Source organism: Cricetulus griseus (genome assembly GCF_003668045.3).
Source record: "Cricetulus griseus strain 17A/GY chromosome 1 unlocalized genomic scaffold, alternate assembly CriGri-PICRH-1.0 chr1_0, whole genome shotgun sequence".
Classification (NCBI taxonomy): domain Eukaryota; kingdom Metazoa; phylum Chordata; class Mammalia; order Rodentia; family Cricetidae; genus Cricetulus; species Cricetulus griseus.
The window spans coordinates 231404839-231415699 of record NW_023276806.1 but is presented as its reverse complement, the minus strand read 5'-3'; the positions used below and the strand labels follow the sequence as shown (position 1 = coordinate 231415699).

The 10861-nt window shown below is 52.8% G+C and overlaps 1 protein-coding gene across 1 annotated transcript in view; it reads left to right on the top strand.

Moving 5' to 3' along the window:
• The window catches only part of C2 (complement C2), a 12093-nt gene extending 1283 nt beyond the window's left edge, over positions 1 to 10810 (top strand). Inside the window, exons 3-18 of the mRNA XM_027388810.2 lie at positions 842 to 1027; positions 3521 to 3697; positions 3776 to 3874; positions 4041 to 4174; positions 4734 to 4872; positions 6153 to 6293; positions 6661 to 6750; positions 8589 to 8729; positions 8851 to 8945; positions 9036 to 9153; positions 9261 to 9426; positions 9539 to 9615; positions 9760 to 9851; positions 9989 to 10118; positions 10213 to 10262; positions 10413 to 10810. Of these exons, the coding sequence (XP_027244611.1) occupies positions 842 to 1027; positions 3521 to 3697; positions 3776 to 3874; positions 4041 to 4174; positions 4734 to 4872; positions 6153 to 6293; positions 6661 to 6750; positions 8589 to 8729; positions 8851 to 8945; positions 9036 to 9153; positions 9261 to 9426; positions 9539 to 9615; positions 9760 to 9851; positions 9989 to 10118; positions 10213 to 10262; positions 10413 to 10589 (2012 nt within the window). The 3' untranslated portion in view covers positions 10590 to 10810. The remainder of the gene's footprint in view (positions 1 to 841; positions 1028 to 3520; positions 3698 to 3775; positions 3875 to 4040; positions 4175 to 4733; positions 4873 to 6152; positions 6294 to 6660; positions 6751 to 8588; positions 8730 to 8850; positions 8946 to 9035; positions 9154 to 9260; positions 9427 to 9538; positions 9616 to 9759; positions 9852 to 9988; positions 10119 to 10212; positions 10263 to 10412) is intronic.
• The last annotated feature ends 51 nt before the right edge of the window (positions 10811 to 10861 follow it).

Genomic DNA, 10861 nt, shown 5'->3' with positions numbered 1-10861 from the left:
GGTGAGAGACTGGGGTGACCACAGACAGCCCTTGAGGTGGGCAGCTATCAGTCAGTCAGGCCGAGCTGTTTTAAGTTGACAGCATTCAGCCAGCTGCCTGAAACAGCAATCTTATGTTTCAATCTACTTTCTGGTGCTGCAAATAGAAATTAGAGTCTCACTATACTCTCCTGTGGAGTTAATTTTCCCAGCCTTTTTTTTTTTTTTTTTTTTTGGATTAATTACTTTTTTTAAAGCCTGCCAACCCCTCGTGCTTTGGTTTCAAAGGTGAGCTTTGAACTCACTGAGGGCGAGCTCAAACTCCTGCTTGTGGGTCCCATCTTTCCAGTGCTGGCTTGACTCACATAAGCCACCGTGTTTGGCTTTTGGGATTTTTTTTTTGAGGCAGACTCAACTCACTCTGTAGCCCAGGCTGGACCCAAACTTGCATCAGTTGATCAACCAGCCACTGCCTCCCACGTGCTGAGATTACACCACCACGCGCCCAACCTTTCTGACTTTTTTCTTTTTTCTTGGTTTTCCTCTGTGTAGCTGACCTCAAACTCAGAGAATCCACCTGCCTCTTCCTCCCGAGCTCTGGAATTACAGGCATGCGCCACACCGCCCGGCTCTGATTTTGTTTTTTGTTTTTTAAAGATTTTATTTATTTATTTATTATGTATACAACATTCTGTTTCCATGTATATCTGCACACCAGAAGAGGGCGCCAGAGCTTATAACGATGGCTGTGAGCCACCATGTGGTTGCTGGGAACTGAACTCAGGACCTCTGGAAGAGCAGTCAGTGCTCTTAACCTCTGAGCCATCCTCTGCCCCAGCCGGACTTCTCTCTCTCCCTCCAGCTGTTCGGTGTCCAGCTCCTGCTTCCTTTGAGAACGGCATATACAACCCTCGGCTGGGGTCTCACCCTGTGGGTGGCAACCTGAGCTTCCAGTGTGACCATGGCTTCACACTGAGGGGCTCCCCAGTACGCTACTGTCGTCTCAATGGCCTGTGGGACGGAGAGACCGCAGTGTGTGACAATGGGGGTGAGTGAGTGCTCTCAGTGGGGTGGGTGAGTGCTCTCAGTGGGGTGGGGGTGGGGTGAGTGCTCTCAGTGGGGTGGGGTGGGGTGGGCTCTCAGTGGGGTGGGTGCTCTCAGTGCTCTTGGGGTGGGGTGAGTGCTCTCAGTGCTCTCGTGGGTGAGTGCTCTCAGTGGGGTGGGGTGGGGTGAGTGCTCTCAGTGGGGTGGGGTGGAGGGGATGCCCCTGCAGAAGCTTTTGTGGGGACAGGAGGATGCCTTTCTTGGTAGCATGGTAATACTCCTGGATTGGGGTGGGTTGAGGTCTGTGGGCCACACATCACCGACCTGCAGGGAGCCTGGTCCAGGCAATTGCTGCTAGGTTCCACATCTGACTCGATGGCTCTACATACCTTCAACCTTTCCTTTCTCCCTTTCCCCCTCCCCAATTTCTCTCTCCCTCCCCCTTTCTTCCCTTCCTTCCTTTGGTTTGGGTCTCAGGGTATCACGCTAGCCCAGGTTGAACTGGGGCTCGTTCTGTAGCCCAGGGTGGCCTTGAACTCAGTGCTATCTCAGGTTCCAGAGTGTTCAGATTATAGTGTTTAGTCTGCTTTTCTAAATGCCTCCTGACAACACTTTGTACTTAGCCCCATGAAGACAAGACCCAAGAGAGATGGAGAGCCGAGTGCTGGACTCAGGGCCTTTACCCTTCCTGCCTCAGTTTTCACATTTGCAAAATGGAAATAGTGGGGCTGTCGAGACAGCTCAGCAGTTAGGGTTCAGTTCTCAGTGCATCCGGCTCATGCCTGCCAGCAACCAACTCCAGCTCCAGGGGTCCAATGCTCTTGTCAGGATGTCACACAGACATACACATAAATAATAATATTCAAAAAATCTCTGTGAGTTTTGGGCCAACCTGGTCTACAGAGAGGGTTCTAGGACAGCCAGGGCTACACAGAGAAACCCTGTCTTGAAAAGCCAAAAAAATAAAAAGGTAAAAAATAAGGAAGAGGAATAGCAAAGAGTGCCAGGTGGGTCAACGGGGCTGAAACTACTCAGCAATCTTCCAAGGGAGCAGAGGGGTTGCTGTGGGAAGAGTCCGACTGCTGCTGCCAGTGCTGTGCTGTCCCTGAGGCCCTGGCCCTGGCTCAGCCACCTGTGGGTCTTCCCACACAGGCTGGCTTCAAATGCAGACTGCCGTGAACTCCTGATCTTCTGCCATAGCCACCCAGTGCTTACTGCCACATCCAGCCTGGCCATCGCACAGAAGGCATATCCCCGAGGTAGCAGGACCACACACACCCTCACCCAGCTACCCAGCCAGTGACACCTCACTCATGCTCGTGAGGCTTTCCCAAATAACCATTTATTCAAACTTGAATGCAATTTGTTTTAAATTCAACACAGTATCTCCCTGTATTAAAGTATGCAATTTGTGTGAGTCTACGGATGGGATTTCTGGAATGCCAGGCAAGCACTCGACCACTGATATACTCCAAACTCCACAGTAGGAAAATTTAAAAATATGTATTTATTCAGCTGTGCATACCTTTAGTGCCAGCACTCACGAGGCAGAGTCAGGGGGATCTCTGAGTTTGAGGCCAGCTCTACGTAGAGCTGCCATTACTTGTGGTTGTGAGCCACTGTGTGGGTGCTGGGAATTGAACTCAGGTCCTCTGGAAGAGCAGCCAGTGCTCTTAACCTCTGAACCATCTCTCCAGCCTCCGTCTCATTTTCCTCTGCTCAGTTCTTTGCTTTTGGGAATCATGACTGTTGTCATAAGAGCTCAGGCTTCTCTCTCTCTCTCTCTCTCTCTCTCTCTCTCTCTCTCTCTCTCTCTCTCTCAACAGGGTTTCTCTGTGTAGCTTTGGAGCCTATCCTGGCACTCACTCTGGAGACCAGACTGGCCTGGAACTCACAGAGATCCACCTGCCTCTGCCTCCCGAGTGCTGGGATTAAAGGCGTGCGCACCAACACCCGGCGCTTCTCTCTTTTTAATTGCATAGTATTCCATCACATGAACACTTTACACAGTTATTATTCATTGTCCTGTTGTGTATCTGAGTGATGTCTGGCTTGGGGCTACAAAGAGTGAGGTTTTGAGAACTGACCTCACAGACTTCGTCCTCTGGAGTGATAAGTTGGAGGACTTCAGCTTTGTTCAGGGTTCCCACAGTGGACATTCCAGCTGTTTAAACATAGTTCTGGCTTTCTCTCCCCTGTACCTGGAGTCATCTCTAGGTTGAGGGTCCACCGTTCTCATGGTGTTTGGCCAATTACTTTGTGGTTTATGAAATGCAAATGATGCCTGGGTCAGGCCTGGAGTGCTCCAGGGGGTGGCTGAGGCCTTGAACTCCAAGTGCTATGGGCTATTTAAGGTCTCCAGCCGGTGCGTCTGGTGTCTAAAGGAACCCTTGGTGGCTTTGAGGGTCTGAAGGAGGAAGAATGTGGCCTGAAGCACAAGGTCGTTGAGCCAGGCAGAGGTTTCCAGGCCCTTTTACCTGCCTTTGTTCACTTACAGCCGGCCACTGCCCCGATCCTGGCACCTCAGTGGGCACAGTACGGACAGGCTCACAGTTTGACCTTGGGGACAAGGTCAGTTACCGGTGTTCCTCCTCAAATCTGGTACTGACCGGCTCGGCGGAGAGGGAATGTCAGAGCAATGGGATGTGGAGTGGGACAGAACCCATCTGCCGACGTGAGTGTCCTCCGTGTTCCCCTGGGACTCCACACCCAGGCCTGGTCCTGGCTGACCCGCACGTGACTCTTCCCACAGAGCCGTACTCTTATGACTTCCCTGAGGATGTGGCCTCTGCCTTAGGCATCTCCTTCACCAGCCTGCTTGGAGCCACCAATCCGACCCAGAAGAGGACAGGTGAGTGAGTATTGGAAAAGAGAGAGACCTGGATGGAGCAGGAGAGAGACAAACTGCCTGGATGCTGGGAGCTGGAGGACCCTTGTAGCACCGGGCAGAGGTGGGCATCTGAGCCCAGGGTGGGGTGGGGTGAGCATCGAATTGCTTTGCTTCTTGTTTTCTCCAGAAAATCTGGGCCGTAGAATCCAAATCCAGCGCTCGGGTCGCCTGAACCTTTATCTGCTGCTTGATGCATCTCAGAGTGTGTCCCAGAAAGACTTTGAGATCTTCAAGGAAAGCGCCACCCTCATGGTGGACAGGGTGAGAAACTGAGAGCCTGTGGGCAGTGGTACCTTCCCAGCCCTGCTGGTTTCCCTCCCTTGCTCAGAGTCCCACTCACCCACCTTCTTCTAGAAGTCTCCCCAGGCCACCAGAGTCATGAGGTCAGTGTGTATGATCATATCTTTATTCCATATGTGGTTTATGTTTTTTGTTTTTGTTTTGTTTTTAGAGACAGGGTTTCTCTGTGTAGCTTTGTAGACCAGGCTGGCCTCGAACTCACAGAGATCCGCTTGCCTCTGCCTCCCGAGTGCTGGGACTAAAGACAAGCATCACCACCGCCTGGCTAGGCTCGATTTCTTTGACTGTGAGATGGGCATGCCCCTCATGGACCATCTCTGAGCTGACGTGTGGGTGAAAAGAGGAGTCGTCAGTGGGAGCCCACACTTGGCATTGGTCATTTCCTTGGCTTCTTCAAGGCTGAGTTTCTTAATAAGGGCCCTGCCTGTCAGCTCAGCACAGGCTCTTTGTATCTCTCTGGCCTGCTCTCGTTTGGTTTTGCAACGCCTGCCCCATACCACTTCTCTCTTGCCCTCTACAGATCTTCAGCTTTGAGATCAAGGTCAGCGTTGCTATCATCACCTTTGCTTCCGAGCCCAAAACCATCCTGTCGGTCCTGAGCGAGAAATCCCGGGATGGGATGGAGGTGATCAGCAGTCTGGAGAAAGTGTGCTATAAAGGTTTGATTGTCACCCTCTGGGTGAGGCTGGAGTGCAGAGCAGCTGCAGAGAGACACCAGAGGGGAGGGGCCTGAAGATGTAGCTCAGTGAGCATTTGCCCAGCAAGCTCGAGGCCCTGGGTTTCATCCCCAGCGACACATAATCCCCATACCCTAGGTCATCCTTGGCTACCTATGGAAATTGAGACCAGCCTGGACTACATGAGATACTTTATCAGGGAGAGAGGGGTGGAGGGAGGAAGGGAAGGAGAGAGGGAGGGAGGGAGAGAGAGAGGGAGGGAGAGAGAGAGGAGAGAGAGAGAGAGAGAGAGAGGAGAGAGAGAGAGAGAGAGATCATTCTTAGGGCATGTGAGTCCAGGGGCAATGGTAGGATTTCAGCTTCCACCCCTCATGGCTTTCCACGACACATGCGTGACTTCAACTCCTTCCAGATCTGCTGGCATATGCTATGCCCATCATGGCTCAACACTGTACCCTCCCTGTCACTGTCCACCTGCACACTGTGTGAAACCTATCTGGGTGTCACCAGACAACTGAAACACCGCAAAATCTTTGGAAACTCCATCTTTAAATCTTGGGAGCCTGTAGTGGTTTTAGACTGAGTATTACTAGAGGAGTATCTCCATTTTTTTAAAGATTTTATTTATTTATTATGTGTACAACATTCTGCTTCCATGTATATCTGCACACCAGAAGAGGGCACCAGATCTCATTACAGATGGTTGTGAGCTACCATGTGGTTGCTGGGAATTGAACTCAGGACCTCTGGAAGAGCAGTTGGTGCTCTTAACCCCTGAGCCATTTCTCCAGCCCCCGAGTGTCTCCATTTTTATTTAATTTTTAAGACAAGATCTCGGCAGGGCATTGGTGGCGTCCGCCTTTAATCCCAGCACTTGGGAGGCAGAGACAGGCAGATCTCTGTGAGTTCGAGGCCAGCCTGGTCTCCAGAGGGAGTGCCAGGATAGGCTCCAAAGCTACACAGAGAAACCCTGTCTCGAAAAAAAAAAAAAAAAAAAAGTGCCAGTGTGTAGCGCTGGCACTTGCTCTGTAGATGAGGCTGGCCTCAAATTCACAGAGATCTGTTTCTGCAATGAACATTGTTAAGATAGAAAAACCAAAGTGTTTGAAAAGACATTCAAACTATCTGAGTTTGTCAGACACTGACAATTTGCATTTCCAGTGGTCTCTCAAACAGAAAGATCTTCCATTCCCAGGCAGCAGGTAGAGAGTTTTTGTTGTTTGTTTTTGCTTTCAAGAGCTCTTTCTTCTGGTATATTCCAGATCATGAAAATGCCTCTGGCACTAACATTCACAAGGCTCTGCACAGCGTCTACCTCATGATGAATAACATGATAGCCCGTTTCAACATGGGGGCCGCTGCCTGGCATGAGATTCGCCACGCCATTATCCTGCTGACAGACGGTGGGTGCCCCCTCTCTGCTGCAGGAGGAGGTGGGCAGCAGTGGGGGGTGGTGGCATACGTTCTGAAGTTTGTGTTCTGGTTGTCTTTCTGCCACTGGGGGACTCACTTGGTCTTTTTGTTTGTTTGGTTTTGAGATGGGGTTTCTCTGTGTTGCCCTGGCTAGAACTCGCTCTGGAGACCAGCTGGCCTCGAACTCACAGAGATCCGCCTGACTCTGCCTCCTGAGTGCTGGGATTAAAGGCGTGGGCCACCAACGCCCGGCCCAAACAGCATGTTTTAAAGTGGCTGAGTGTTCCCCATGTTTCTAGGGCTGTGAGGAATACTGAAGTCACCTCACATGGAGCGTTCTTTCCTTCTCTGTTCTAGGAAAGTCCAACATGGGTGGGTCCCCCAAGCCAGCAGTTGACAACATCAGGAGTCTCCTGGACATCAATCAGAACAGAAACGACTATCTGGGTGAGGCTCTGCCTCATCTAAGCTGTCAGGAGGGGCGGGGCGGGGCGGGGGCGGGGGTTCCCCTGTCACTTAGCACTGACTCTGAGCCATGCGGGTTTCCCGGAAGTTCTGTGTGACAGTGGCTGAGTATCACATGGAAGAGTTGGGTACCAACTCTGGTGGTCCATGGTCCCCACCCTGGTGCCATCTCCAGAAGGGGGGCCAGGGCTGCTGCTTCGTCTGTGATGAGTGATGCCACCGGTACTGGACCTGCTTTCGTGGGCGGGTAAGGGCGGGTAAGACACGATGCCAACGGAGATGTGATCTGCGGCAGAGAGCTGCTCAGCACTGCCGGTCGCCACGCCATTACCGTCTCATATTTCAGGAAGCTTTGCAGGAAGAACTGCCCTGGCTTCCCAGTAGGGACTGTCCCCTCCGTGTCCCTTCAACAGTGGACACCTAGGTGACGCATTGGCAGGCGAAGCTGCTGAAGGAAAAAATAACTCCTCAGGTTTAGAGTGGCCCCAAAGTGTGCTGACCTATGACTAGAAAACAACAAACTTTTTTTCTTGTTTTCTTTTTGAGATGGGGTTTTGCTATGTGGAGGCCTGGTGGCTACAGGTGTCCTTGGTTTGTGGCCATTAGACCCCAACCTCCATCTCTGTCTTCACCCCAACTCTGTCTTGTTCCCACGGTGTTCAGCTAGTTATGCTTGGGTTCAGATTTCCTATATATTTACTGCAGGGCTGTGCCTACCAAGCAAGCTCTCTACCACTGAGCTATATCCCCAGCCCTGATTTCTTTTATTATAAATATGTTTGTTTTTATCTCTCTCTCATTCTCTCTCTCTCTCTCTCTCTCTCTCTCTCTCTCTCTCTCTCTGTGTGTGTGTGTGTGTGTGTGTGTGAGAGAGAGAGAGAGTATGCCATTTGAGTGTGAGTGCCCTTACAGGCTAGGAGAGGGGCATCACCTCCCCTGGTACTGGAGTTGTGGCAGTGGGTGCCGAGAATGAGCTCAGGTCCTTTGCAGGAGCAGCAAGCACTTTTGGCAGCTGAGCCAGCTCTCCAGCCCTCTTTTGCTTTATTTTTGGGATAGGCCTGTGCTGGCCTCTAACTCATTAGGTAGTTGAGTCTGGCTTTGAACACCTGATCTTCCTGCTTCCACCTCCTGAGTGCTGCTAATACCAAGCAAAAGACCCTGTTTCCCCCGTGGAGGCACACACTCTTGATCCCGGCACTTGGAAGGCAGAGGTAGGCCGATTTATGAGTTCAAGGCCAGCCTGGTCTACAGAGAGAGTTCCAAGACAGTCAGGGCTGTTACACAGAGAGACCCTGTCTCTACCCCACACACCCTCATCCCCCCCAAAAAAACCCTGTGTCTAATGCAGGTCACATTCACGATGGAACTTGAACACTTTCTTCTGGGAAAGACAGTTCTACCCACTGAGGCAATGCACAAAACAAACAAGGCAGTCGTTCATCCAGAGAGCCATAGGTGCCCAGTGCCATGCCACGAAGTCCAGTAGGGATGCGTGGGCGGGTTTGGGGCGTTGCAGGTCTAGAAGACCTTGATCACAAAGAGCTGTGTGGATCCCTGGGGGAGAGTGTCCCAGCCATAGGTGCAGCTGCAGCAGAAGCCGGAGGGAAGTGTGCCTTCGGGTGTGAGGACCTCCTAGGAAGCCGTCTGTGCAGGGTTGGGGTCTGGTGGTGTTGGCAAGAGGAGAGGAAGCCGGACAGGGGTGAAGGAGGCAGAGCCCACCTAATTCAGGTCTTTGTTGGCTTGGTGAACTCAAGGACCCGCTTCATGTCTTGGGTGGCCTCTCAACTACGGGCTCTGGTGTCTTCCCTCCTTCCCATCAGACATCTATGCTATTGGAGTGGGCAGCTTGGATGTGGACTGGAAAGAACTGAACGAGCTGGGGTCCAAGAAGGACGGCGAGAGGCACGCCTTCATCTTGCAGAACGCACAGGCAGTGCAACAGGTCTTTGAGCATATGCTGGGTAAGCGAAGCTTTGTCCTCTGCAGCACAGAGCAGACGGGGGAGTCAGCTGGGGGTTCAGAGTTGCCAGCCTGGACCTGTACCATCACCTACCTCCTTCCCGACCTGGTCTTCACCCACAGATGTCTCCAAGCTCACGGATACCATCTGTGGGGTGGGGAACATGTCAGTCAATGCGTCTGACCAGGAGAGAACACCTTGGCATGTCACCTTTAAGGTATCAGGAAGGAGGGGCGGGTGGTGCCTGGATTACAGAGCAGAAAACTGCCAGACACATCAAACACTGATTGTTATCTGTTCCCTGTAGCCCAAGAGCAAGGAGACTTGCCGGGGGTCCCTTATCTCTGACCAGTGGGTGCTGACAGCAGCTCACTGCTTCCATGACACCCAGATGGAGGACCGCCACCTGTGGAGAGTCATCGTGGGTAAGTCAGGAGCTGTCGCAGGCCCCTCACCCTGAGGCCAGAGTCATCACTGGCTCTCCTCAGCCTTTGGTTTCTTCTGGTCCACCCTAATCTGCCGCCATTCCCAGGGGATCCCAGCTCTCATCACGGCAAAGAGTTCCTTGTGGAGAAGGCGATAATCGCCCCAGGGTTTGATGTCCGTGCAAAGCAGAGCCAGGGCATCTCAGAGTTCTATGCTGACGATATTGCCCTGCTGAAGCTGGCCCAGAAAGTGAAAATGTCCACCCATGCCAGGTGCCTGAGCCCGGGGTGGGAGGGCACCCTACAGAGGGCAGGGCTCTGGAAAGTACCAGGGGGGATACTGAGGCGGGGCCTGTGTGACATTCAATTCACCTTTCGCCCCCAGGCCAATCTGCCTTCCTTGCACTGTGGAGGCCAACGTGGCTCTTCGGAGATCCCAAGGTGGCAGCTGCAGAGAGCATGGTGAGTCCTGAAGGCTTGAGGTTGGGGGTGAGTTGGGGCCAGAGTTTGGATGTGCTGGTAGGGCCAGGGCTGCAGTCCTCAAGCTGGATGCGCTGGCTCTGGGTAAGGAGGCTGGTACTGACACTGCCTTCTCCCCGATGGCAGAGACAGAATTTCTGAAACAGCAGAAAATCCCTGCACATTTTGTGGCTCTGAACGGGAACAAACTGAATGTTAACCTCAGGACAGGACTAGAGGTGAGATCTCAGTAAAGGGCCCCCTGGAGGCAACTCCCAGAATGCCCAGCCCTGCCTGGGGTCCCCCTTCTCCAGGGCCTTGCTGGTCTGCCTAATGTCTCCTGGTGCGTTCTTCTCTCCTGCTCTCCACATTGCAGCGGACAAGCTGTATCCAGGCCGTCTCCCAGAACAAAAACCTCTTCCCCGGCTTGACAGACGTCAGTGAGGTGGTGACAGACCAGTTCTTATGCAGTGGGCTGGAGGAGGAGGAGGACCATCCCTGCAAAGGTAAAAAGGCCATCCCTGCACGCCTGCCCGGGAGAAGCTACCTTGCTGCTGCCGTGGGTGACCACCCATCTCTTGTCCCCTCTTTTGCCTGCAGGAGAGTCGGGGGGCGCGGTTTTCGTTGAGCGGAAATACAGGTTTTTCCAGGTGGGAAGCGGGACTTGGAGGGGGCTGGCTGCCAGGCAGGGTACAAGAAGGGCTTCTTGCTGGGTCAGGTGGGGGCTTTTAGAGGGACAGACAGGTCCAGTCTTGGAGTGGGGCTGCCACTCTCTGCAACCCTGTGGTCTCTTCCCCCAGGTGGCCCTGGTGAGCTGGGGTCTTTATGACCCTTGTCTCGGCTCCTCCAACAAGAACTCCCGCAGGAAGTCTCCTCCTCCGGGTGTCGAGCCTCGAGATTTCCACATCAATCTCTTCCGCCTGCAGCCCTGGCTGAGGCAGCACCTGGAGGGGGTCCTGAACTTTTTGCCCCTTTGACATGGTCACTGATTCCTTTAGTGTTCTGACCCTCCTGTCTACTACCTCCGAGTGTCCTCACTCAAGCTGGGGAACTCCCCGGGTTGTACCGGGATCACTGTCCGTCCGTCCTTCTTGCCCTGCCTGTGTGCAAACCTTTCCCTAGAGTGCATGACTTGTGCTTTTCACCCTCACATGGAATTTCCCAGTTATGAAATTAATAAAAGCCAATGATTTCCACATCTGACTGTCTTATGTCTTGGGGGTGGGGAGGCCAGAGAGATTCCAGGAAG